General features: G+C 47.7%; 9 protein-coding genes across 9 annotated transcripts; 5 read left to right on the top strand and 4 right to left on the bottom strand.

Annotated features, from left to right (window-relative positions):
* Positions 1-594: 594 nt before the first annotated feature.
* Positions 595-1,453, top strand: ARB_01532 (uncharacterized protein; the record flags this gene model as incomplete). The annotated part of the gene is made up of 2 exons (XM_003012226.1): positions 595-856; positions 909-1,453. 2 exons carry the CDS (start codon positions 595-597, stop codon positions 1,451-1,453), a joined length of 807 nt encoding a protein of 268 aa, XP_003012272.1.
* Positions 1,454-2,508: 1,055 nt separating this feature from the next.
* On the bottom strand, positions 2,509-3,799 carry ARB_01531 (C6 transcription factor, putative; the record flags this gene model as incomplete). The annotated part of the gene is made up of 2 exons (XM_003012225.1): positions 2,509-3,213; positions 3,290-3,799. The coding sequence occupies 2 exons, from the start codon at positions 3,797-3,799 to the stop codon at positions 2,509-2,511; spliced, it is 1,215 nt and encodes a 404-aa protein (XP_003012271.1).
* A 2,582-nt stretch (positions 3,800-6,381) lies between these two features.
* ARB_01530 (uncharacterized protein) lies at positions 6,382-7,270 on the top strand (the record flags this gene model as incomplete). Its single annotated transcript, XM_003012224.1, has 2 exons — positions 6,382-6,760; positions 6,852-7,270. 2 exons carry the CDS (start codon positions 6,382-6,384, stop codon positions 7,268-7,270), a joined length of 798 nt encoding a protein of 265 aa, XP_003012270.1.
* Positions 7,271-7,519: 249 nt separating this feature from the next.
* ARB_01529 (uncharacterized protein) lies at positions 7,520-9,061 on the bottom strand (the record flags this gene model as incomplete). Its single annotated transcript, XM_003012223.1, has 1 exon — positions 7,520-9,061. One exon carries the CDS (start codon positions 9,059-9,061, stop codon positions 7,520-7,522), a length of 1,542 nt encoding a protein of 513 aa, XP_003012269.1.
* A 467-nt stretch (positions 9,062-9,528) lies between these two features.
* On the top strand, positions 9,529-11,294 carry ARB_01528 (uncharacterized protein; the record flags this gene model as incomplete). Its single annotated transcript, XM_003012222.1, has 2 exons — positions 9,529-9,774; positions 9,843-11,294. The coding sequence occupies 2 exons, from the start codon at positions 9,529-9,531 to the stop codon at positions 11,292-11,294; spliced, it is 1,698 nt and encodes a 565-aa protein (XP_003012268.1).
* A 144-nt stretch (positions 11,295-11,438) lies between these two features.
* Positions 11,439-12,419, bottom strand: ARB_01527 (phytanoyl-CoA dioxygenase family protein; the record flags this gene model as incomplete). The annotated part of the gene is made up of 1 exon (XM_003012221.1): positions 11,439-12,419. One exon carries the CDS (start codon positions 12,417-12,419, stop codon positions 11,439-11,441), a length of 981 nt encoding a protein of 326 aa, XP_003012267.1.
* Positions 12,420-13,363: 944 nt separating this feature from the next.
* On the top strand, positions 13,364-14,661 carry ARB_01526 (uncharacterized protein; the record flags this gene model as incomplete). The annotated part of the gene is made up of 3 exons (XM_003012220.1): positions 13,364-13,763; positions 13,960-14,138; positions 14,194-14,661. 3 exons carry the CDS (start codon positions 13,364-13,366, stop codon positions 14,659-14,661), a joined length of 1,047 nt encoding a protein of 348 aa, XP_003012266.1.
* Positions 14,662-14,783: 122 nt separating this feature from the next.
* ARB_01525 (polyketide synthase, putative) lies at positions 14,784-22,487 on the bottom strand (the record flags this gene model as incomplete). The annotated part of the gene is made up of 4 exons (XM_003012219.1): positions 14,784-16,592; positions 16,667-16,960; positions 17,013-21,759; positions 21,820-22,487. 4 exons carry the CDS (start codon positions 22,485-22,487, stop codon positions 14,784-14,786), a joined length of 7,518 nt encoding a protein of 2,505 aa, XP_003012265.1.
* Positions 22,488-22,874: 387 nt separating this feature from the next.
* Positions 22,875-24,418, top strand: ARB_01524 (Aminotransferase, putative; the record flags this gene model as incomplete). The annotated part of the gene is made up of 3 exons (XM_003012218.1): positions 22,875-23,718; positions 23,781-23,923; positions 23,993-24,418. 3 exons carry the CDS (start codon positions 22,875-22,877, stop codon positions 24,416-24,418), a joined length of 1,413 nt encoding a protein of 470 aa, XP_003012264.1.
* Between the last annotated feature and the right edge of the window lie 291 nt (positions 24,419-24,709).

The following is a 24,709-nucleotide window of genomic DNA, read 5'->3' as shown; positions in this document are numbered from 1 at the left end:
ATTTACGGAGTAAATGCTTGAGTCTCGAAAGGCATTTCTATTCTGTTTTGGTGCAGAAGCGTCAGTAGCACATATCAATGACGGCCCAACAACGGAGTTGATAACCCTAACTAGTAACTAAGTTAACCAACAAACTAACTCGCGAACGAACTCGCCTACAAAAATAAGAATAATAGTTAAACAAGTCAACAAAAAATTAAAAAATTAAGATTAAAATTAAAAAAAAAAAAAAAGAGGGAGAAGCAAGTTCTTCCTTGTTGTGTCTCACCCGCAGGGTTGTTGCCACCTCAGTTGCATGCCGACCAATACCAGGCTCCAATTGTATAAATAATAATCTCAAGCCCGATGCAGGCCCCTCCCCTTTGGACTAATACTAATAATGACCCAGAAGCCCAAGTGTTCCCCCTATTCCCCTTCGGCTTTATGTTGATCAAAGGGCGAATACGGTGATACAGTGATTATATCCAGTCATTCGTTTGTTGATTCAGTCATTCGTTTGTTGTTTTGCAACTTGACATTCACTCCTTAACCTAATATATACGATACATAATAATAGCTAATCGATACGACTTTCGATAATATTCGTCTGCTACGATGCGTTTGTCTTCCCTGCCACTGTTCGTCTGGCTAGCGGCCACAGCAGTCACCTCGGCCGGCTCATGCAGCAATGGATACGTATCGTGCCATCCAAAGGGTGCAGAGCTGGGAAACCCCCCTGACATCGGCCCAGACATGAAGGATTTCTATGTAGACCTGGTCCAGTCTGTTAAGGGCCATGGACATGGCCGCGAGAAGCGATCCCTCAACAAGAACCATGGTGTCATTGCGCAAAGAGACGAGGAGGGGGAGCTCTGCTGTGAGTCTTTTACATCCTATTTCCATTTGCTATGTTTATATGTATCTGACAGGGAAGGGAAAAGGCAACGGACCAGGCTCGGGGATACAATGCCTGTTTCTGGACGGAGCGAAGTTCCCATTCTGCTGGGTGAGTTTGCTCTGCACACCTCTCTATGCTGGGTATCCCAAGGAAAATACTGACACTTTTCAGGATCCATTCACCACCAACTTCTTCTTCAGAGATGGATCCCATGGCAATGCGGCGACGGGTGACTATCAGACGGGCAACGGTGACAAGGTCAACCTGATCCATGGCAACTATACAAAGCCTGATGGTACGGAAGAGAACATCTACGGCGCGAAGGAATCTGCTCCAGCCCTCAGCACCCTCCCAGTCCCTACGCCGTTCACCGGCTCCGGAGTTGGCAGCCCGATTCCAGGAGACAAGTTGGGCAATGTAGCAACTTCTGGGGCAACTGCTCCGCCAACCTCATCCACCAAATCTCCATCCGGATCCAAACCGACCACACCAGCAGACTCCAGTAGCCAAAAGATGGAGTTGGGATTCTCCCTGGTTGCGTCGATGGCTATGCTAGCCTGTGCTCTTTTGTTATGATTCCTGTCTTTCTAATCATGTTCATAACGTGATCATAGTTTCAACATACATACAATAATAATAGACAATTTCAGGCTTGAGCCAAGATAGAAGTCACCTAAGAAATTTTTTCGAAACATGTACGCCGAGTGGCCCAAGATGGCCTGATTCCAGACTATCCTAGCCATTCACATCAGGACACATAAACGCTTCAATAACAAGTGGGCTCAAAAAGTCACCCGATCTAGCGCCGTTGACACCCTATTTCTTTTTCTAGATTTCACACGTTTGACTTTCGATACGGTCCGTGCCGCCTCCTAGTTTCACTGGTTAGTCACCGAGATAACTAACGGCCGAGGGCCTCATAGTTATCAGTTAGGTGATTTCTTCTTTAGTTCCGGACGAAGTATGCTGGCGTATATATTATCTATCCCACAGAGGAAAGATGATTAAGATCAAATACTAGTATCAGTACCTAAGCCGAAAGATACGTCATCCCAAACCAAGCTTAATCAATATCTTTCCAAGAAAACAGAATCTCTAAATGATTCCATGGCCAAAGGACTGAAGTTTTCATTTTCGGGAGCCGCCTTCGCATAGCTCCCCAACTGCGGCATAAATTCATCTGGCTCCCGAGCTATCTCTCCTGTTGCTGTATTAATAGGGCTCATAAACCTAAAAGAGCTGTCTGCGCCTGGAAATATAGAACTGTCGAAACATGAATCCGCGTTTTCTTGAGGTTCTGAGTTCGTGTACCTATACCCACCAGTGAGAGGTGAAAAAATCTCTGATGCTGGATATATACTCGCTGGTCGCTCTGGGCTTGACTTCTGTCGTTTATGCTGTGATCGCCTAGTGTTCACCACATCCGTGACGATATGTGACAGCCGGTATAGCCGGCGATTGTGTGATGATTCCGCTCGGCGGTCAGTTATAGTCTTCAACATCTCAACATACTCTTGTAGCATGTCGAGGTCTGACTTTGATCCCTGACCGCAGAGAATGGCCGACAGTACTTCGTAAAGATAGAGCGGTGGAAGCGACGCAAGAAAACTAGTTATACCAGACTCAAATCATCAGATTTTCACATCTTCTAGCCAACAGACCACAAAGACAGGAGAAGGGTATACTGACAATGGAAAAATAGCATGATTTCCTTGGTCCGGAGGGGAGTTCCAAAGGCAAATCAAATATTTCATACACATTTTCGCGACTTCTTGGCCCCGTTGAAATATGCCGTCTGGATGTTTCTTATGTGGCCATATAAGTAGCAGCTGGACGCAAAGATACCTAATGGCAAGCTGGAGATTTGGAGCTGAGCTTTTAGGAAAATTCTGAATTTTGTCAAAGTCAATTCCGGAGTCCGCTAGCCAGCTCTGAAGTCTTGACAGGATCGTGGTTGCGAACTCTCGAACTTGGTCTTCATTCTTTGCCTTAACCTGGTTAGCATATACCTCTAAATAGACTGTCTCTTCAATCTTAGCCATTTCAGTTTTCGCGACGAGGCAAGATACCACATTCCTTTCAGAGGGCGTCAGACACGGATCGAAATACATATCAGTGGCTGGTATGTTTGGAGATGAGCCCGCTGTCCAGCAAACTGCCTTGTCAAGAACGTATAGGCAGTACGAAATATTACGTCTCTCCTCAACATCTTCGTCCGTGAGGCCACCTCGGAAGGAGTTCCATTGGTGAATACCAATTGACTTCGCACATTGAGCAGCAAGAGCAAAGAGAGTCTCGGAGAGGCCTTTAGAGAGGTGCTCTTGTGCAACTATATACTTCACGTTATCAGAAAAGGCTATATAACTTCGAATGTAGGCGGGGGCAAGAGAGCACAGTTCAGAAAACACATACCATGGATAACAGTGCCTGGACGTTGATTAAGCGAGGCGAGATGAGTTGGTCAATATTTTTCAAAGCCCGTTTTGCGTTTGCCAAAAAGCCTTCAACGATGTCACAGTCAATTGATGAAGGCTTGCGGGCCTGCTTGCTCGGCATTGGCTCCCGTCGGTATGAGCATAATGAGTCCGCTGACATGGCCATGAGAACTAAATTGTTACAGCAAATTATAGAGGCGAGATCCGGATCTGGTGACGTAGATTGCCGCAGATTAGTAGCCATTCTAATGAACCTTTCTTTTGTCCAAATGGGGAAATGATGGTTAGTTGTTGCAAAGTATGGCCCAATCATGGCATCCAAAATGGCAAATGGGGGGTTTGTAGGTGGAGAATTTTCCCTGCTCAGTTCTTCGTCTCGCTGATCAACTAGAAGGCCGACCTTGCGCTGTGCTTGCAAGATGCCTTCCTTCAAGGCATGGCTCTCGATATCAGGGATCTCAGAGATTTCATCCTTTATGTGGAGCATTATCGACTCAAGAGCTGTAGGACCAAAGAATACCCTATCATTATCTGGGCCTAAATGGTGACGACCAAGCGGCGCCGTAAACACGGGTATTTTTGAGGAATCTGCGGACTGCTGAGGAGATAACTGGGGTGTGGCCCTTGAAGGACTGGCCGGGTATCTTGAGGAGGGAGGCGAAACGACCAATGACCCCTCGAAAAGCCGTTTTAACGACTTTTGTGTGTCCGCTATCGAAGCCTTTCAACAGAAATCGTTATGATACTGTACAGAGACACCTCCCTGGACGGCGCTCGGCTTACCTCTAAGCTCTGAAGACGGCTGCCCATCCCTATGATTGTATGGCTCCTAATAATCGTAAGATGGAGACATCCATGCGTGAAGAAGTGACGAGTCACGTACAGGAGGGTTGTTTGATTACACCTTTTGCCTTGACCAGACCACTCGCACTGCAAACCGAGGCGGTTACAGTTTCTGCAGGAGGGTTTCTCCCTACTACAGCGTATCTTTTTGGCCCGGCACTGGTCGCACACTGATAGAATTAACTTGTGGATCGACAACATACCCAGGTGTGCCAACTTACCTGTGTATTCATCTCTGCCAGGTTCGTTAGCCATTTTCCGAAGCTTGTCAGACAAGGCGTGTGTTGACCGCGTGAAACCACTGACTAGTTAACTATTAATGAAGAGGTCGACTGTGGGCAAAACGTAGTTATATCTGAGACATCCCCTAGAAGCAGTAGACCCCACCATTCATGTTGCTGCTGAAGGATGTGATGTATGTTACTGTCACGGAGTACAGTGCATTCTCATCGGCATGATGTGATGCGAGGCAGTATACTCGGGGTTGCTCTTCTGCAGCTCTTGAACAGGGAGCCCTTGACACTGGATAAACTAGATTGGCTTCTCTCCAGTATCTCTGGTAACAAGAAGTGGTCCTTGTAAAACTCGCCAGACAGGTTGTCGATAAGTATTCTACCCTATCTAGATAGTCTAACACAGATGGGCTGCGACGTCAAACTGTACCTACAGAGTAGAATGTCGAATGTAGTGCCTATAACGACTAAGCATGTAGCTATGCATGTTTTAGCGTGATCGTCTCTCAAGTTAACTAACCCGTTAGTTAACTAGTTGGGCCTACTTGCGAATCAATTGGTCAGCGGGAGAAGTTGGCAGGATCTACATATAAACATAGCAAGGCTGGGGAGCTCGTCCCCCGATCAACGTTGACATGGAATGTATTCATAAATCCGTCCGTAGAATCCTTGGTACTTCCGGCCCAGTCGCACTTCCCGGGGTTTGCAGCTGAGCTGAATGAACACGAGATCGAAGTGCCGTGGTTAGCGGGGCCCATATCCCGCTTCCGGGTCATGATCAACGCTGTCATGGGCTGGTAGAGATTGCTCCGGGTAATATTGCAGGCCAGAACGTAGGACAAGAGAAGAAGATGACAGAAGAGAGCGGCTGAGACACTCCATCTAACTAAGTGGTTGCAGCAGGAAAGACGGAGCGGAGAACATCCTCCGCAACGGCTAAAGACTGGGAAACTCGCATGGTTCTCGGATGTCTCAAAAGCCGGCACAGGAAAGGAGCAGCAAGCCGATAGATAGGCTTTACGGAGTTAAAGCGCATTTAAAAAGGATTTATCAGTTAGGAGGGTTCAGTATTAAAAGTCTGCCCAGGTCATGCCATGTTGAGGAAGCCAGCGTTTGGCTAACTAACGAATCGGATAAGCGATAACCCGAAGATGGCGTACCTAAGCGGTTTCTGCTGCCAGACCCCATGCCAACACTATCAATAACACTGGCCACTCCACCATCACTCCATAGACAAATATAATGTTAGAGGCTAAATTTTACAGCGTTGTATATATCAGTTCTATATGGCACTGGGGTATTTATTTGGCTGCTCAGCCACCGTTTTGCTCTTTCGTTGCGATTCCGGCCGGGTGAGCGAACAGTCACGTGATGGAGTAAACGCCAAGACCTCGTGGCTTAAGGTTCCCCGCAACTTTCGCGGGAACGGGACCCGGGCGGCGATCGCCCCGATTGGCTCCGAGCATACCGAAGGTTCTCTCTACGTCACTCCAAATAACTCTTAACGGCTTGAAGAGAGGCGTACATGGGCACTTTTACTCATAGAATGCTCTTAATAGCTTTGGTGGAGCTTTGGAGTAGACCTGGCTTACACTGACCTCGAAAACTCACAGATTGGAATCAAAGGATGGACACAGACCGGGATCTCTTTGGTAAAGTACGCGTATATTCTATAGAAAGGCCATCAACAGGCGATATCGTGCCACGCGGCTATACCTGCTAACATTTTCTACGGACGGTTTTTGTTACCGGTGGCTCTGGCGGATTAGGGAAAGCAATTTCCAACGCAGTGGCTTCACGGGGTTTGAAAGCTCTCCAAGCTTGAACGGTAGAAAATATACATTGACTATTTACTGATATTCAGCCTAAGGTGCACATGTGACAATATTTGCGCGGCGACCTGGCCCTCTGCAAGATGCGAAGAACGAAATAATTAGGAATTGTGCGGATGCTAGTAAACAAGAGATAAATGCGGTGGTTGTTGATATGGCTGATGCCTCTGCGGTTTGTTGCCCTGAAATCATTTGCCAATATATTATTGTCTTTTGCACTGACTATAAAACAGGTTGCCGAAGCATTTAAATCCCAGCCTCGAATAGCCGATTTTCTGTATTGCTCTGCTGGCGGAAACCATGCAGAGAACGGGTTTTTTCTCGACCTACAGCCTGCACAGCTTGATTCTTGCATGAAGAACAATTATTATTCAACTGCTTATGCTGCGAAAGCCATGTTGGATATTTGGGTTAAGAATGATAAAACTCCAATAGCTATCAACGAAACACCGAAAAAGTATGGCCCAAATATCAGGAAGATTGTCTTTATAAATAGCGCCGCGGCGTTTTTGGGGCTGCCTGGGAGTGTCGCCTACACCCGTAAGCTCACTATTCCCTGGAGATCCAATTCTGTGATCATTACCTAACATCATCCCATATAAAGCCGCAAAAAGCGCTGTTCGAGCACTAGCAGACACGCTCCGTTTTGAAGTCCTCCGGCACAACTCTCCAACTACCACTTATACAATTCACATTGCCTTCCCGGCTGACTTCATATCCCCTGGGTTCGTGCTTGAACAAGATACCAAGCCTAACCTCACCAAACGCATACAAGGAACCAACGTGCCTACTTTTTCGGAACTAGAAAAGAAATTTCCATCCTCTGAAAAGGTCGCCCTGGGTATTATCGCGCGGGTAGAAAAGGGCGACTTTATCATCTGCGAGGATTCATTGGCTGCGAGTCTTTTGTTTACCAATATGACAGGGTTAAGTCCGAAGAGGGGTTTTGGGATTGTAGATTCATTGATGACTGTTGTGATGGGATGGTTCGTTGTGCCGATCCTAAGAAGGAGGTGGGAGAGCATGTGTCGAGAAGACAGTAGTCATTAATATCGATGAAGCAAAATCTGTCCTTCTTTGCTAAAGAAAAGCTCCAGTCTCTTGAGGCTATAACTAGTTACGAGACTAAAAGATTGTCAAATAGAAGGCTTAGTTGGTAAACCCCGAGATATCACAGATTGGACAAGGAAGCGCCTTTTTTAGCCTATTTATTTACTGGAACTAAGTCCGGCGAGCTATGGTATATTCCTTCAACTCTTGATTATTTTGAGATTAGAAAGTGAATATGTATCTAGATAATCACGTATCTTCTGCCATAGAAAGAATTTGCTCTTCTACCGCCGGCCAAGTTTGTTTCCGCAGAGTATACAAAAGCCACCAATTCCCAGAAGCGTCTTTTCCTATCACCACACCAGTGTTTCGTGTTGCATAGTCTCTGGTCCCAGTACCCTGAATACAAGACGGTCTGCCCAGCTGATTACTTCGCTTGTCCAGCGACATTCCTTCTCTTCGGACTGCAGAAGAGAAATCCACTTGAAAAAGCTTGGCCTTGACCCAATTTGATATCATTATCATATACATGTTGGGGTTTCCAAAGAGGGCTGGATGATGTGCATTGTCGAGCGTGTTTCTTTGAATAGCATCTAATGCTTGGAGCTGCTCTGGAGTTCGTTGTTGTATAAGAGACTTGCGGACTTCGGATGCAGTAAAACTTAGAGGCTTGGAAAGAACCTGGCGAACGGAAAGAAACGTCAGAGCTGCAAATACTGCATTAGTTACTAATGCAGATGTAGCTGATGGTATGTGGCCAAGCTCTGCTAAAACGGACCGGCAACAGTATGTATTCCGCATGTTGATCGTGCAACTGGGAGAAGGTGATTCGGCTTGAAGAACCACTTTTGTCCACCAAGCAAATAGAACATCTCCTTCGCTAATAAAGGGGAGTCTGCTGCTGTCGCCGACATGATTTGATGTAAGTTCGTCAATAGCCTTATCACGCATTTTATGTAAGTATTTGGCTGGCAAGAAAATAACGCGATCCTCCTCCCTGCGATGCCAAAACAACTCAACAGTCAATATATAGCGCAATGCAAACAAGAACCATGCAAAACCCATCAGCAGCGTGTCAGTAAACACATATTTTTGTAGTTGATTTGTTTTCGTCTTGCTGAGACCGGCCAATGGGTCATGAAAGAATCCGATAAAGGGCTTCACTCGATTTTCCTGCCCGCGCAGCACTGCCGTCCATGCATCCAGGATATCATTAAAGCCTACCATGTCCATTAGACTGTGTAGGAAAGAAATAGTAACAAGTGTAGCATCCTGAAAGACAACAATTTTAACCCCCAGTTGGGGGCTATCCGAGCATAGCCAACCCTCCAAGCGATCGGGGAAGTCTGCAGTTCGGATGAAGGACCTGAACTCCGGCGTAGCGGCATATGCAGTGCTAAAAACAGAGGGGCGACCGGCAGCATGAAGGTTATGAGGTTGAGCTAAGCGTGATGCTTGCGGATGTTCAGTCAAATTGATGCCATATCCAGTTGTAGAGAATGCAAAACCAGGTCGCTCGTTGCTGAAAGATTGTGGCACATGGTATTCTAATCCTCCGTCTGTATTCCTACGGATTCGAGCGCCAAGCTTCCGCCAATCTCCTATTTCGAGCAGCCGAGATAAAGCACGCCGCAGCTTGTCGTGATCTAATATATCATCAAAGCGAAATACGATATCGAAAGAGAGGCCTCGTGTATGGTGATCATCATCCCAGTAATGAAAAGGAATGATGGTGTCTGTTGGTACTGTAGGTGGAGAGGCACGTTGCCTTCCAAAGGGAAGAAAACCCATTGAAATTCCTGTGATCTATTCAAAACCCGCACTGCCAGAAAATATGAACGCCTATGCACCGACGTAGTCTTTATCCCGTCACTAGATTATTAGCCATCTACATCTGCCTTTCTTTGCTGGACCCACTGGACCGGGCGGCCCGAACCTTCCCCGTTAGCGGCTTCCGGAACCCGGCGTTCCTCTGGTCCACCTAGTTACTTAAGCAGGCACGTGATAACCAATGCCCTAATTAGTTAGATAGCTAGTTTCCGCGAACCACCGGGACGGTGCCGCTCTTTCCCTTTGTTCCCCTTTCTCCCCCTTAATCCTTCGCCTGGATGCACATTCATTTTTGTTATCTCATCTGGATAACTTATCCTCAGCCTCCAATTCCTGGGAAAACTGCCCTTTCTCTCAAGTTGACGCGACTTTGACATAGGCTGAGAGATAAACTAACTAACTAGTCGATCGTACTAGTTATTTTAGGCATGAGCGCCTCAAAGCTTGAAACTAGTGGAGTTAGTGCCGAGATTTCTACGCCCGCTGGTCCGGGAGAGTCGGATCCAGAGCCAATATCAGAGAAGACAGAGATAGAGAAAGGAGAGATAGATGCAGCAAACGATGTCGAGACATCGCCAAAGAAGTCGCTGGCCTTCAAGCTGGCCTTTGTAGGCCTTGCTTCTAGCCTTTTTGTCTTTCAGTTGGATGCAACGGCTCTTGGTATTGCCCTCCCGGTGAGCAATATACAAATCTTTCCTCAACTCTATCTTATATATTTTATCCATACTGATATTTTTGATAGACCATAGCTGCTGATCTGGGGGGCCAAAGCTTAGAGTCCTTCTGGGCGAACTTGTCCTATACACTATGTGGCATTGCTATGCAACCGATTTGGGCGAGTATTTCCAACGCATTTGGTCGAAAACCGCCTTTATACGTGTGCATGACACTGTTTTTCGTCGGCTCAGTCGTTTTTGCCGTTGCCAAAAATATGAACACTATTATTATTGGCCGAGTGCTTCAAGGCTTTGGTGGAGGTGGAATCGATGTTCTAGTGGAGGTGGTCATCGCCGATATGACGACACTGCAGGAACGCTCCAAATATATTGGCCTGATGGGCATTGTGCTGGCTATCGGCAATATAATGGGACCATCTGTTGGCGCACTTTTCGCTACCTATGCTAGCTGGAGATGGATTGGATGGGTAAACCTGCCGTTACTAGGGATTGGCATGCCCCTAATATACTTCTTCCTCAAATTACGGCCAGTCCCACTGGATAAATCACTTGCCAAAAACTTGGCCCGCCTGGATTGGATTGGTATGACGCTCGTTATTGTTGGTATTACTATACTAGTTTTACCTATCAGCTGGGCCGGTTCCCTGTTCCCGTGGTCGTCCTGGCAAACTCTTGTCCCAATGCTCCTGGGGTTTTTAGTGCTTGCTATATTTGGCTTCTACGAAGCAAAACCCGCAGCCCCTATCATGCCCCATCGCCTTTTCCACTCGAAGACTGCAAATATGACATTAGCAGGAGGCTTTATCCACGGCGCAACTCTGGTCTCGCTTTTACAATATTTGCCCCTGATTTACCAAGCCGTACAGCTAGAAACTCCGATATTATCCGCCGTTTCTCTATTGCCTACTGTCGTTACAAGTGTATTGCTTGCAGCCACCTCAATGATGATGGTTCCTTTTTTTGGAGGATATGTATGGCTTCTACGGCTTTCATGGATTATACTCACACTGGGAACCGGCTTGCTAGCCCTTCTCCGTGTAGAATCAACATCATCAATGCGTCTTGGACTTCCTATCCTCTGGGGAGCAGGCGTTGCTCTTCTCCGTCTTAATCTTTTACCCATGCAAGCGAGCGTGAAAAAGGTCGACGACACGGGCCTAGCGATCGGGCTATTTCTCACTATTCGTATGTTTGGAGGGTTGATCGGGTTAACCATCGCTTCGTCAATCTTTAACACTGTCTTTTCGACAACCATATCATCCTCCTCAGCACAACTTACAGGTCCTCTGCTGCCCCTCCGCGATGCCTCCAATGCCGTCGCCTTTATTGAAAAGCTCAGATCTCTAGACATTTCCCCTGAAACGCTTCTTCCTGTTTTGAAAGTCTATCTAAAATGCTTCCAGACGATATTTTATACGATGACAGGGCTCGGTGGACTAGGTTTTGTGACTTCAATATTTATCGACGAGATTGCCCTGAGCGGAGAAAATCTTGGGAACCAGCGATTCGAGGAATAATACGGATTGGTAGCAATGGGAGGTTAACGTCGTCTAATTTCACACCCCTAAACGTAACGGGGCATATGTAAGGATGTTTTTGTAATATAGCACGTATGATAGATCAGGTTAATTGAGTAGCTAGTAGAAAGTAGCTGCGTTTAACTATCCAGTCTTTTGATAATCCATTGTGTCCCAGTGTTTAGGCTGGTTAATGACATCCTGCAAATCCTCCATAGCACCCTGTAGGTCATCCAAACCTAGATGCAATGCCAATTCGATGTAATCTTTGGTCCACAATCCAGGAGATCCCCGAGGATATTGAGACCGAAATCCCACGAACCGTTGTGCACGCTTTGACAACTTCTGCACCGTCTCCAGCTTGATTATGAATGGATGTGCTTCAGCTGGAGTCAAGAAACTCGGGATGACTGTAAGCTGTGTGCATTTCCTTTCCGTCTCGGTTTTATTCTCGCCCATGGCATGTATCACTTTCCCACCTATGAGTAGACAATCTCCTGTTTTCATCTCGGCTGGAATAGTTTGCTCCATATTTCCACGCTGATCAAATGGCCATTTATTACTACCTGGGATGAGACGTGTCGCGCCATTATCAGCCGTGAAATCGGAAAAGGCGAAGAGAAAGTTGATCTGGGGTTCTGTGCCCTCGGGTCCAAGTTGGGCGTACGGCGGATAGGATGTCAGATCCCGATGTAAGACTTGTGCCGGCTGGGGTCCTGACGCATTCAGCGTTGTGGCTGCCGAGAGCCAGTAGTCTCCATTATGCCCACCCTCACTAAAGCACCTCTTGCAAATGGAGTGTATAAAGTCATTCTCAAGAATTTTCTCCCGAAAAGTGGCGCTGTGATTGATGATATCTCCTGCACGCTTGGTTTTGGTGCCATGGAAGGCAGCGAGATCAGCATGCGGGACTAATGAGCCTCGTTGGACCGAGTTAAGGCGCGACTCAAGTTCTGTTGTTATCTGGTTCGCTTCCGCGACAGTAAGGATATTCTTTAAAATGACGCCGCCACTTTCTTTCCAGTGCTTAAAAACTTCATCTAATGGAGTGTCAACTGTCACTTCGGCAAGCTTGAGTCCATTAGGGACTGCGACTTGGGGGGTGTCTATTGGGATACGCCACATTTTGATGATGAACACAATAACCAATTATCCTAAGCTTGTTCAATATCGTTAGCTATCCGACGAGAACTCTGACTATACCATTGCTTATCTATACTTATTCCCAACAGTACTCAGCACACGATTATTCAGAAGTTTTCGTTCAGGGATTGAGGCCGCCAGATTCGGATCCCGAGCCCCGTAGCAACTGTGAGCTACCCGGGTATGCGGGTTCCGACCGCTAGCTGGGTGCCAGAGGCGGTTCAGCACCTTCGGTACACTCTCTCCATCATTTCTTAGGATAGGGCTCCAGAGAGTGTGTGGAATGATATGCTCAGTGCGTCTGACGGGCAATCATTGACGGGCCTTAAAGGTCAGCAGTTTCTTGCAGACATTATTTCGAGACCACTTTGACTTTCCGACTCAAGCATCTCGGGCGAAGATATGGCTAGTCCTTGACCAACTTCGTCAGTGTAATAACGCGCTTTCTTCAAAGCTGCCCACTCTTCAGCATAGGCGGATTCTATCAAGCGTCACGATTGAGCGTGCCTTTGGACAACCGGAGGTTGTCAACAACAACCAAATGTCGAATCATCACTTTCTCTTGCAAGGCTGATAGTAGTCAGTATTAACTATTAAGGAAAAATTTTCGCCTTTGTCGTTGTAGCGTGCCTTTGCACACTATCTACGTTCGATAACGTCAAAGGGTGTAATGTGTACGGAGTATTGATTGTTCATTCTCCTATTCCAGCCAACTTTCCTGTTTCCATCAAGCAGTTACACGTCGCGTCGTAGCTTATGTAAGCTAGGGCTAGTTACTATCCGTCCGCCATGACGTCCAACTTTGTTCCTGCGCGCCAACATCATCCCCGGCCCCAACCTCCATCGTTCAGTAAAACTACGTGCTAACCCGACGGGACGCGGTTCGTCAGGCCACTCGCCTTCGCTGTACCAGCTCTATAATAGTTATGGCTTTGCATCGGCATCAGTCGTCTTTAGAAAGGGTATTGGACTTCTCCGCCCCCTTTTCACTAAATTCCCAACAGCGTCAAAGAGCAACAACACTTCTCAGAAGCCTCGTCCAGCTCTACGGCGTCGAGCAGACTATCCGCCGCCGCTTTAAACCGGCGTCACTTATCCAGCTCACATTCGAACATATTAAAGCTCAAGATGCATTCCTCTCATTCTATTTCTCATTCCTTTATGAGAACCTATGCCCAGGTGTAACGGATTCGACGGAGCCAGACATTACGGTTGCCCTGTCCTTCTTCGACGATTTTTCTACCTGGGATCAGAATCAAAAGGAGGACGTCAATCGTGCTTCTGAAAAATTTGCTGAATACATCGTCGAGAATTTTCTTCTCCCACGTATGTCCCCGTACTTCCTGATCAGCAGAATCACAAATTAATTCGGCATTTTTAGTGAGAGCTTCGTCGGCGAAGACCCCGCAACCAACGCCCTCGTCACTGTCCTTGACACAGCCGTCCACGCCTACCGGCACGACGCAACGTATATCTATCCTGCGACAAAATTGCCTCGTGCGTGATCATCATCGATGCGTAGTTTCTCGGAAGTTTGATAAAAGCGAAGCTAGCAGGCGGTTGGAGCAGGATGGTGATGATTTCAAGGATGATGACGGAAATCCATTGAAGAATAAGCGAAACGACGAGTTCGGGTACCTGCAAGTTGCCCATATTTTGCCGCACTGCCTAACAGCGGTTGCATCTCAGAACACTGAGCTAGTACGTCTGCTAGAATGCACTCCGTGCCTTCTGCTATACTGACACAACGTTGTAGAGTGACTCGAAGAAGAATGTACTCCGGATTTTAGACATGTTTGACCCCGGCATTATTCACCTTATTGACGGCCCAAAAATTGACAGCCCATTGAACGCTCTTACACTGACATATGATCACCATCGGGAGTTTGGTGAATTCAAGATATACTTCGAACCAACAAGCACCCAGTATCAATATAGAATTGACTCAACGGAGCAAAACCCCTCTCTACGCGATCCGCTATTCCCAGTCACCCGTACGCTGTTACTTAGCCCCAGTCGGACTATTGACCCGCCATCAGCTCAACTCCTCGGTGTCCATCGAGCCATTGCAAAGATCATGAATCTTAGCGGCGCAGGTGAATACATAGAGGAAGTACTCCGAGATTTGGAGGAGATTAATGTAAGGGCTGATGGATCAACAAACTTAGGACGTGTGATAAATTTGCGGCTTGGTGGCTGGCTTAACTCATTAACTGTATCTTAATTACATACCTATCTCTGGTATCTTATCCTAGGCAACCAATGTCTCTTTAACCGTCAGACCCACATGCCACCCCGGAATATCATTTTCACTGCATAGCCGGGAAATCCGCCGAGACGAAATACCTAGCCTTCGTTATTTTCCGTGGCAGTCCTGTAAACCTCGTTCGCCGCATATTGACCGAGAATGTCGAGTGATCCAATACTCATCATTTCCAGTATAGGAAGGTCGAAAGAGAAAATCTGCTTGATCCAAGCACGCAACTCGAGAGCCACCAGAGAGTCAAGGCCAAGGTCGAGCAAGGGCGAGCTTGTATTAATCTCGTCCTGGGGTTTGAGCAGTAAGTCGAAGAGTTTTTTACCGATTTCGACGGCAAAAAGCTTTGCTGCTTCCGACGATTTGAGAATGGAAGGATCCGCTTGAGCACTGCTCAAGTAGGACTTGAGGATATCTGTGGAGGCTGTGGCTGTGCTGATCGTTGAGTTATTATGATATGAGGCCATACGGCGGTCTCGCTTCCAGATCACATAGTTGCTGGGATCGTGCAGCGGGATGAGCAATGCAAGGCCGACAAGAAATGTGTTTTTGTGGACGAAGCACGAAGCGTTTTTCGAAGCCGTTGCAAGGACTTCCTCAGCGGCATGACCCGGCTTGTTGTGAACTAGCATGCATATTGCCATCGCGTCTATGACCTCCTGCTCCAGAACTGGCTTGAAGCCGCTCCTTGACATTTTACCCATCATTCCTTTGTGCTCTGAAATCCACCCAACGTCTTCGACGGCCCCCATATCAACAACGGAGGCCGCAAGGCCGAGACCGTTACGGTACTGTGCAAACGCATCTAGGAAGCTGTTTCCACTGGCGTAGTTGGCCTGTCCTGCTTGTCCAACAATGCCCGACACCGAGCTGAACATCACAAAGAAGTCTAGATCGATGCCTGCAGCTAGAGAAGCGTTGTGCAGATTCCACGTCCCCTGGACTTTGGGTGCTGTCGACGCATTCCACTCGTCAAAACTCATCTTTGTGAAGTTTTCGTTAGCGACCACCATAGACATCTGCACAATACCTTTCATGGGGTATGTCGCTGCAGCAATGGCTCTGTGTACATCCTCGAGCTTCGTGGTATCTCCGCTCACAAGTTTAACGGCACAACCCATGCTCTGGAGTTCGCGGACAAAATCGTCATCTTTACTGGTACGCCCAGCACTGCGGGATAGATAGATAAGCTCGCGGACGCCGTGGTCGACCATCCAGGTAGACACGGCTCGACCTATACCTCCAAGGCCCCCAACCATTAAGTAAGAGGATTCTTCATCAAAGGCGATCTTCAATGCTCTCTTGGTGGTTTCGAATTCAAGTTCAACTTCCTCGGACTGCTTCATCGAAACACCGACACGTCCAATGTGCTGGCCCTTTTCCATGAATCGAAACGCGTCTTGCGTCTGGGATGCTGGGAATATAGTGGTGGGCAGAGGGGAGATGTGTCCCTTGTTATAAAATTCCAGTATGGAAAATATCAAGGCCCTGGCTATATGAATCCTTTTCCACAGCCCGTCAATGTCGACACAACAATAGCTGCGGTTCGCTAAGAAGGGTTTCATATCGAGTTTGCCATCACCGATTAAATCCCGCTTCCCTATTTCCAACATTGTTCCAAATTCAGCAACACAGCTCCATGTAGCGTGTAAGAGTTCGCCTGAGAGGGAATTGAGAATAAAGTCCACGCCACGACCTTCCGTTTCACGCATGACACCATCCACGAATGTTTTGTCTCGGGAATTGAAGATTCGGTTCCGTGGGATGTGATAGTTTTCCATCAAATACTCAACCTTCTTCTCACTTCCAACTGTGGCATATACTTCAGCCTCGAGCATTTGGGCAACTTGGATAGCTGCCAGACCGACTCCACCACATGCGCTATGTATTAGGACGGACTATGCAATTCGAATTAATCAGTGATTTTCCTTTGATTATGACGCCAATAAACTCAGGTCTTCGTGCTTCCTACCTGGCCTTTGCTAACACGTCCGACATTGATCATAGAGTGGATTGCTGTGAAATATGGAATAAGCATTGTTCCCGCTTGATTGAAGCTGAGGCTATCTGGAATTCGCACGCAAACAGCCGCCAGGGTCGTTGTGTACGTGGAGAAGGCGTCTTTTCTGCAAAAGCAAACAACACGATCCCCAATTTGAAGGTCATTAGGGCTAACATCTGTTCCCACACGAGTGACGATTCCAGCGGCCTCGATGCCGAAGAGACGGACCGGAAGTTCAACAATACCCAGTGCAACCAAAACATCCTACGTACGGCTTGTTAGTACACATTATTGAAAATGTGGCGTTAGAACTTACCCTAAAGTTCAAACCAGCTGAATATACCTGGATCTCTACTTCGTCGCTTTCAAGGGTTTTCCGTTCATGACGTGCGTAATACAGACTGTTGACCCGCCCGGGTGTACGAACATTTAGTGTAGCCATCTCATTCGCTCCCTCTGCAACCAAGAGTTCATCCGTCAGGACGAAAGGATGAAAACGTGCGACTTGGACTCGTTCGTTAAAAATAGCCCATTCGAAGTCTGGATTGAGCTCTTCGTCCCCATTCCGTGCTTGAAACTTAGCTAGGACCTGAAGAAGCTGGTTAATGGAATTGTTACTCTCAAAGCTGTCGACCTGACAGGTCGCTAAATCGGCCAGCTGCTCTGTACGTATTGTCCTGGAAAGGCCGAGAATTTGTGCATATCGCGGATCCTTACAGCCAATGTCAATGAGATGAGTCACCCACAACATTCCTGCATCGCGGTCTTGTAAACCGAGGAGGAAGGTCTTGAATAACAGAAAATGTGCTTCCTTGATGTCGTGGAAAAAGGGGTTCTCAACGTCCAGGAGTGAAATTACATCCTGTCCTGCTGGCGGAATATCGCCTAATTTGCACCTGGTCACTTGATAGCCCTCCTTGTCAAGCTGGTCCAAGATTTGAGTGACAGCAGGTCCTTCATCTTCAAGAAGAGCTGTGATCTTTTTCGTGGGCGTCGAGCAGGTCCGCCTTACGACCATTGTGGCCGTAAGCTGATGAGGTTCGTCTGCATCCAGGGTTACGGCCTCAATATTGCCAAATTCTGCAGCACTGAGTTTTGAAATCCACCCTTCTTTGCCCAAACGAAGTGTCCCAGCCGGCTCGTTAGCAACATTTGACCACCAGGTTGGGAGTAATCCAAGCACATAATTGACCCATTTTGATGAGGGACAAAGTTCTTGCAGAAACAATCTGCCATCGGGGCGTAGGAGCTTTTTGATGTTGGCCAGGCTCCCTATAACATCTTCTGCCTCGTGAAGAGCGTTGACGGCTATAATGAGATCATATCCCACTTCTTCAAATCCCTGGTCGAAGGGATCCTTGCTTATATCGAAGCTCGCAAATTCCATATTTGGAAATAGCTTCTCTTGAGTCGTTTTCACAACATACCCAGGGCTAGTTATGGTGTACTTGGAGCAGAGAATCTCACCATCGGGACGAGTCAATTCGTCGACAATAGAATGATGCAGCGACACACCCTTTCCGGCTCCAATCTCTAAAATTCGGAGGTTGGGCTTGGAATGACTCAGATGCCGAATAAATTCCGTTCGGTCTAGTTGTCCGATAAATTCATAGACAGGTATGAGCATTCCATCTGAGAAACCACTCCCGAAGCTCTCCCCAGAGAGGAAAGAATCCATATTTGTGCAAATCTGGCGGATGATACTGGCGACTGGAGCTGCGGCTGTGTCCGCTAGCCGACTAATTATACCTTCGATTCGGGCAGAGATAGCCTCATTGTCAAGGCCTGTCCAAGTCCAGGGTAACCTGGTAACTATTGAAGTGGATTGAGCCTGGACCCAAGCCACGTATTTCGATAAATGGGGCAGCATAGGGCTTCTTGGAGATTCGGAAAAGCTCTGTTGGGACAATAGCAAGCATATGTCCCCAAGCTCTTCCAGTAGGCATAGGTGGTCCGTACGGCCGGCGGGTGCGTGTATGAGCTCATTCATATCCAAGAAATCGATGTCAGGCCTCCATTCACACCTCGATGCTGCGTGTGCGTCTGGAAGCTCGGATGCACCGGCGCCATCTGCGAGTGACATTCGAATGCCGATGGCTTCCACAACCGTCATGCCACCAGATGTGCAACGACCATCCCCAATGACCGAAAAATTACTGGATAGCTTAGCTGAAACGCTAGTGACTACATCCGTCATGCACCTGTTGACACTAATTTTATCGATGCTGGTTGGGAGCCAGGTCTTAGTTTTGCGCGCATATCCATTAACTGCCGCAGCTCCAAGAATTTGGAGGGTCCCGTCAAGCACAGTAGGGTGGATGTGGTAGTTAGCCTCATCTCCTTGCCTTCCATTAACAATGTTACCCACTGCCTGTTGATGTGAAGTCGAAGTCGAAGTCGTTATCGTGTCGAGTGTCTGGAATGACCCTCCCAGCTCCAGGCCACCCTTGCTCATTTTCTCGTACCATTTTCTAACGTTGAGCTTTCGGGGTAGGGTATCAGGGTTCTGAGCCTGCCCGAGCGCTGTTGAAAGAGCAGAGACTTCTCCAGTGCAATGCTTTGTCCAGTTACGCCCGTTATAAGCTGTGACTGTAAACTCCCACCATGCGCTATTCAAGGAGTTCGTCAGGCGGTGGGGGCGAAAAGAGGCCATTATTTCCGTCGGCTTTCCTTCGTTTAGCACTAGAGCTGTGCTGACAAGGATGTTTCGAACACTGAATCCCTCCTCGATATCGGTCAGTTGCCTGATGGCCTCTCCAGCCAGGGCAATGTAGCCACAGAATGGGAAAACAATGTTTTCTGCAACCCTGTGGTCACGGATCCATGGTGTGTTTGTGACATGGAATAAGTTACGCCACACAGGCTCACTATCACTACTTTCAGCTACCCTAGCACCAAGTAAATTATGGTATGGGTGTTTGCGATTGCGCCATTCCTTGCTCAGGCGCGTTTCGTACCAGTAACTCCCTTCATGGTTCCATGGGTATCGGGGGAGATCTGGAAGACAAGAGCCTGTAGGAAAGAGGGGCTTCAAATCAATACCAACATTGAGTGAGTGGAGTGCGCCAATAGCGGCCAGGAAAGATGCAGTACAATCTTGGTTCCGTGCCATAGTCGAGATATAAGGAGCAGAAGACGAGGCTTGAGTGAATATTTGTCTCAGTGGCCCTGCAAGAGCTCCATGAGGCCCGACCTCAAGGAAGACTGAATTCTTGCCAATCTCGTGCTTTAAAATGGCCATAACGGCCTCTCTAAATCGAACTGGCGATTCCAAGTTATCTTGCCAATATTTTGAACCAATTGTTTGCTCTGTGTCCAGGAGATGGCCAGTCACACTCGAGAAGAAGAGCGCTGATGGGGCCCTGCTTATCATTTCCTCGCCGATTAAGAACTGGTAATACTCCCCGATCTCTTTCATATGGTATGAATGGTAGGCTTTATCAACCTGGAGCAACCTAGCCAGTGTCTGCGGCTGTTCCTCCTTGATAGTAGCAATAACCGATTTTACAGCATCAACGTCTCCCGAAATCGTAACGCTCTTGGGAGAGTTATCACAAGCGATCGTTACATTCGGGACGAGGTACTTTTCAGTCTCTCCCCAACTCAGGCCAACGGCTGCCATCGTTCCTGGTCGCTTCTGCCTACCCGTAACAGCCCCACGATGGTGGGCAGCAGTGATAGCCTCTTTAGCAGTGAGAGCTCCAGAGGCGTATGCTGCAGCAATTTCGCCACTAGAATGACCGACGACTGCATCTGGGACAACCCCTACTGATTTGAGAGTATCTACCAGTGCAATCTGAATTGCAGTGCAAAGTGGTTGGGAAAATTCGGCCAAAGATAGTCGGCTCTTCTTGCCCGGTCTCTTGAGCTCTTCCTCGATTGTATATTGAGGTTTCTCAGCGTCAATGGTCTGTAGGTATTGATCGAGAGCTCTGATGCTAGACTTGAAGACTTCATTCGATCGAAGCAACTCTCGTCCCATCTGGGGCCACTGGGCGCCCTGACCAGTAAAAACCATCACAACACTCGGCGGTTTCCCTGACTTTGATCTTGTAGGCTGCGAAACACTGTCAACGACACCATTACTGACAATTGCAAATGCTCTGTGCGGTAAGTGCTCCCTCCTCCTCGCCAAAGTGTAGGCCAAATCACCCACTTTGTCTGGATTCTCCTCAATCCATGATTTGTAATTGTCGATTAGCTGTGTGATCGACTTTGGCGAATTTGCTGTAAATAGTAGAAGCTGGGGTGTCTCCGGAGTTTCATAATCCGGAGTCGGGATATTGTAGGCAGCGGCAGATTCTAGGATAACATGGGCATTTGCACCACCGATCCCGAATGAATTGACACTGACCCGTTCGAGTCTGTCTTCTGGCCACGGAGTTGGTTCCGTGGGCACTGTGAGTTTGCAATCCACAAACGGGATGTTTGGATTAGGACTAGTGAATTTGATGTTTGGAGGGATTATACGGTGTTCGAGTGCTTTCACCATCTTCAGGAGTGATACCAAGCCGGATGCCGCTTCAGTGTGCCCGAGATTTGGCTTGACTGATCCTATGTGGACTCCTTTCTCCCCAAAAACTCTGGCGACCGCTTTCGCTTCGATAGGGTCCCCAGTGGGCGTTCCCGTCCCGTGGCATTCGACCATGGCGGTTTCCGCGTAGTTATTGATACCCCCCAGCTCATATGCTCTCCTTATAAGAGCTTCTTGTGCATCAGTGCTAGGCTGTGACAGCGTTGGAGTCTTCCCATCCGCGTTATGGGATGTGGCTCTCACGACAGCTCGAATTGGGTTGCCATCTCTAAGGGCATCTGCTAACGGTTTGATGAAAACCGCTGTAACCGCTTCTCCACGGGCGTACCCGTTAGCATCAGCAGAGAAAGTCTTGCATGAACCGTCCTTGGATAGAACCCCCTGTTCCTGCATCGCCATTGACATCCCCGGTGCAAGAATGAGATTGACGCCCCCTACTAGCGCAGATTCACAGTCACCTCTGCTAATAGCAGCGCAGGCTTCATTCAATGCCACCAAAGCGGAAGAACAAGCCGTGCGAATAGTCATGCTATTTGACCGTGTCAGTATGGAAGTATTTCAACGTCAACCTAACTCAGAGATATTATACCTTGGTCCTTGTAAATCGAACTCATAAGATAGGCGGTTGGCCACAACAAAGTCTCCTGAGCCAGAGATACGATGTATCCCCCATGGCTGAGTCTCCTTTCCAAGCATCTCCAGCCAATCCTCCCCAAAATTGCCAATGTAAGTACCAATAGTCTTGCCTCTCCAGTTTGTCACACCCGCATCCTCAAATGCTTCTCTTGCTACTTCTAGCATCAGTCGTTGCTGAGGATCGGCTCGCTCTACCTCTGTGCGTGTCATGGTGAAAAATGACATATCCAGCGCAGCGATATCGGTGTTTTGATCTAGAAAGTATCCGTACTCTGTGGAGACAGTACCCGGCTGCTTAATATCCGAGTAGTACGAGTTGATGTTATATCTTGACTCTGGGACACGACATCGACCATCTTTTTTTGCCAGGAGGAAATTCCAGAATTCTTCAGGCGTCGTTAGGCCACCGGGTAGGCGACATGCCATACCGCAAATTGCAATGGGGATTTGGCCATTGCAAGGGATTGCATCAGCAGAAACACCATTTATGCCGTTGGTGTCGGGTAATGGGCCTTTCGCATGCACACCGTTCGTTGAATGCCCGTTCGTACTGGTTCCATTCAGTTTCAACCCCATTGTCACGGCCTGGGCATCAACGTTGCGATTATTGTTTATGGTCATAACTGTGATTCGTTGCTGATGTTTGAGAAATAAAAGCTAGTTATCCGTGTCATAGAAGCAGCTCCGCCTTCTCATAAACATCAAAATATGATACCTGCTGATACCCTGCGCGTTTTCCCCCTATATTCTACAAAATAGCTATAAGCCGGGTCCCGTAGCGGCAAACTCCTCCTTTCGCTGGCCGGAACCCGTGTTAGCGATGAGCCGCATCTCGGGCCGCACTGCCGACGGGACTATTCATAATCTCAATTAGGTAATATATATATCAAATTGAGTGTGAAGTAGTTCGTCGGATTGACTGATTGTATCACTGAGCGTTCTTAGCACCACTCCATTATAGCCTTTGAACCGCTGCGCAAAGCGTTCCTCACTTCCTGCAGTTTCACCATGGCAGCTAACAGCAAAAGTGTCTCTGAGGTGGTCTCCTGGATTAAGAGCCAAAAACCTGTGGCTCCCCAGATGAAGGATGCTCCAACATTCTACCGAAATCTCGAGGAGGCTTTGGATGTTCGACGATCTACCCAATCTATGCTTACCCGAGGTCAAAATACCTGGAAAACCGGAGACGCCATAGACTTCTGCTCCAACGACCTGTTGTCTCTGGGACTCACAGGAGAACTAAGAGCCGAGTTCCTAGCAGAACTGGCAAGACACCCCGATTTTGCTCTGCATTCAGGTGGTTCTCGCGTGATGGGTGGCAACTACGACTATATCGAGGAAGTAGAGCAAGAAATCGCAGACTTTCTTGGGTCAGAGACAGCTCTCATGTTTAATTCGGGCTCTAATGGAAATATTGCCATCTACACTGCAATCCCTCGGCCAGGAGATGCCATTGTGTACGATGAACTAGTCCACTTCAGCACACACACGGGCATGGCTGCTTCGTTAGCCACGACTAAGGTTGCATTTCGTCACAATGATCTCGACGCCTTTCGAGAGGCGATGTCATCTACGATGGACTCTCATCCCATGCTTAAAGACGGCTCGCGCTCGATACTCGTATCTGTAGAGTCAATATATAGCATGGATGGAGATGTCTGCCCTTTAGTGGAGATGCTTGAGATTGCTAGAGAGATCTGTCCCAAGGGTAACTTTGCCTTTATTGCGGATGAAGCCCATGCCACTGGAGTTGTTGGTGAGCGGGGGGCTGGCCTTGTCAAGTTGCTAGGCCTCGAGAAAGATATTGCAATTCGACTTAATACATGCGGGAAGGCTTTGGCCTGCACTGGATGTGAGATCAGAACTCAAGTTTAATATCTGAGAAAGCAGATTAACTAACAATATCTTCAAAAGCTGTTGTTCTTGGAAACACAACGGTCCGAAACACGATGCTAAATTTTGCTGGCTCTTTGGTGAATACCACGGCCCCGTCTTTCCCTTCGGTTGCGGTAGTTCGAGCGGCGTACAATCTGATGAGAACCGGCGCCACCCAGAAAGTACGTTACCGTTTGCAAATCCGTGGAACACCTTTCCATGCTATATATTAACAGTGGTAAATTATCTAGGCCCAAGACAACATACAGCATCTTGTCAAATATTTCTTCAAAACCATTATTTCGAACCCCATTTGGGATAAAGCAACTGATACGGGTATCTTGTCTATCCCAGTGAGCGAGGATTATGAGTCCAACGATTTTGTGACGCACATAGTACCAATCTGGACCCGACAAAAGTACAACTGGTGGCTTTTTTTCCACCTACAACTAGCGAAAATAGCGGTTGTCCCTATCGACTACCCGCAGGTTCCCAAAGGCAAGTCCCGAGTCAGGGTGATGATTCATGCTGGAAATACAGAGGCGGAAGTGGATTACTTGGCAGCCACGATTTGCAGCTTTGTGAGTGAGATGATTGAGATTGAGGAGGGTGGTGAAAAGGGGAAGTTGCCAAAAGCCGCGCAGCAGATCTACGCGCTGATGGCGGCGAATGCGTGAGGCACGAATGTGTATTAGAATATGTGAAACTGATTAGTTCCGCATAAGCTCAACATTATGGGATAAAAATGGACCTAGAAAATACCATGAGGGAAAAACCACACAGATGCAGGCTTAGACACATCATAATGGTATCGTCAATTCGCAGCCTCGACCAAGGCAGACAAATGAAAATTTTGCTCTCTATATCTGGTCACAGTAGTCAGTTATCGTACCACGCGACATATGTGTATGTATGGTTCGATTCCAAGCTCATATGCGAGTATAGAAATCGAGTTTAGCTTCGTGCAA

The sequence above is a fragment of the Trichophyton benhamiae genome (genome assembly GCF_000151125.1).
Source record: "Trichophyton benhamiae CBS 112371 chromosome Unknown contig00178.8, whole genome shotgun sequence".
NCBI classification, from domain to species: domain Eukaryota; kingdom Fungi; phylum Ascomycota; class Eurotiomycetes; order Onygenales; family Arthrodermataceae; genus Trichophyton; species Trichophyton benhamiae.
This window is presented reverse-complemented; position numbering and strand designations above follow the sequence as displayed.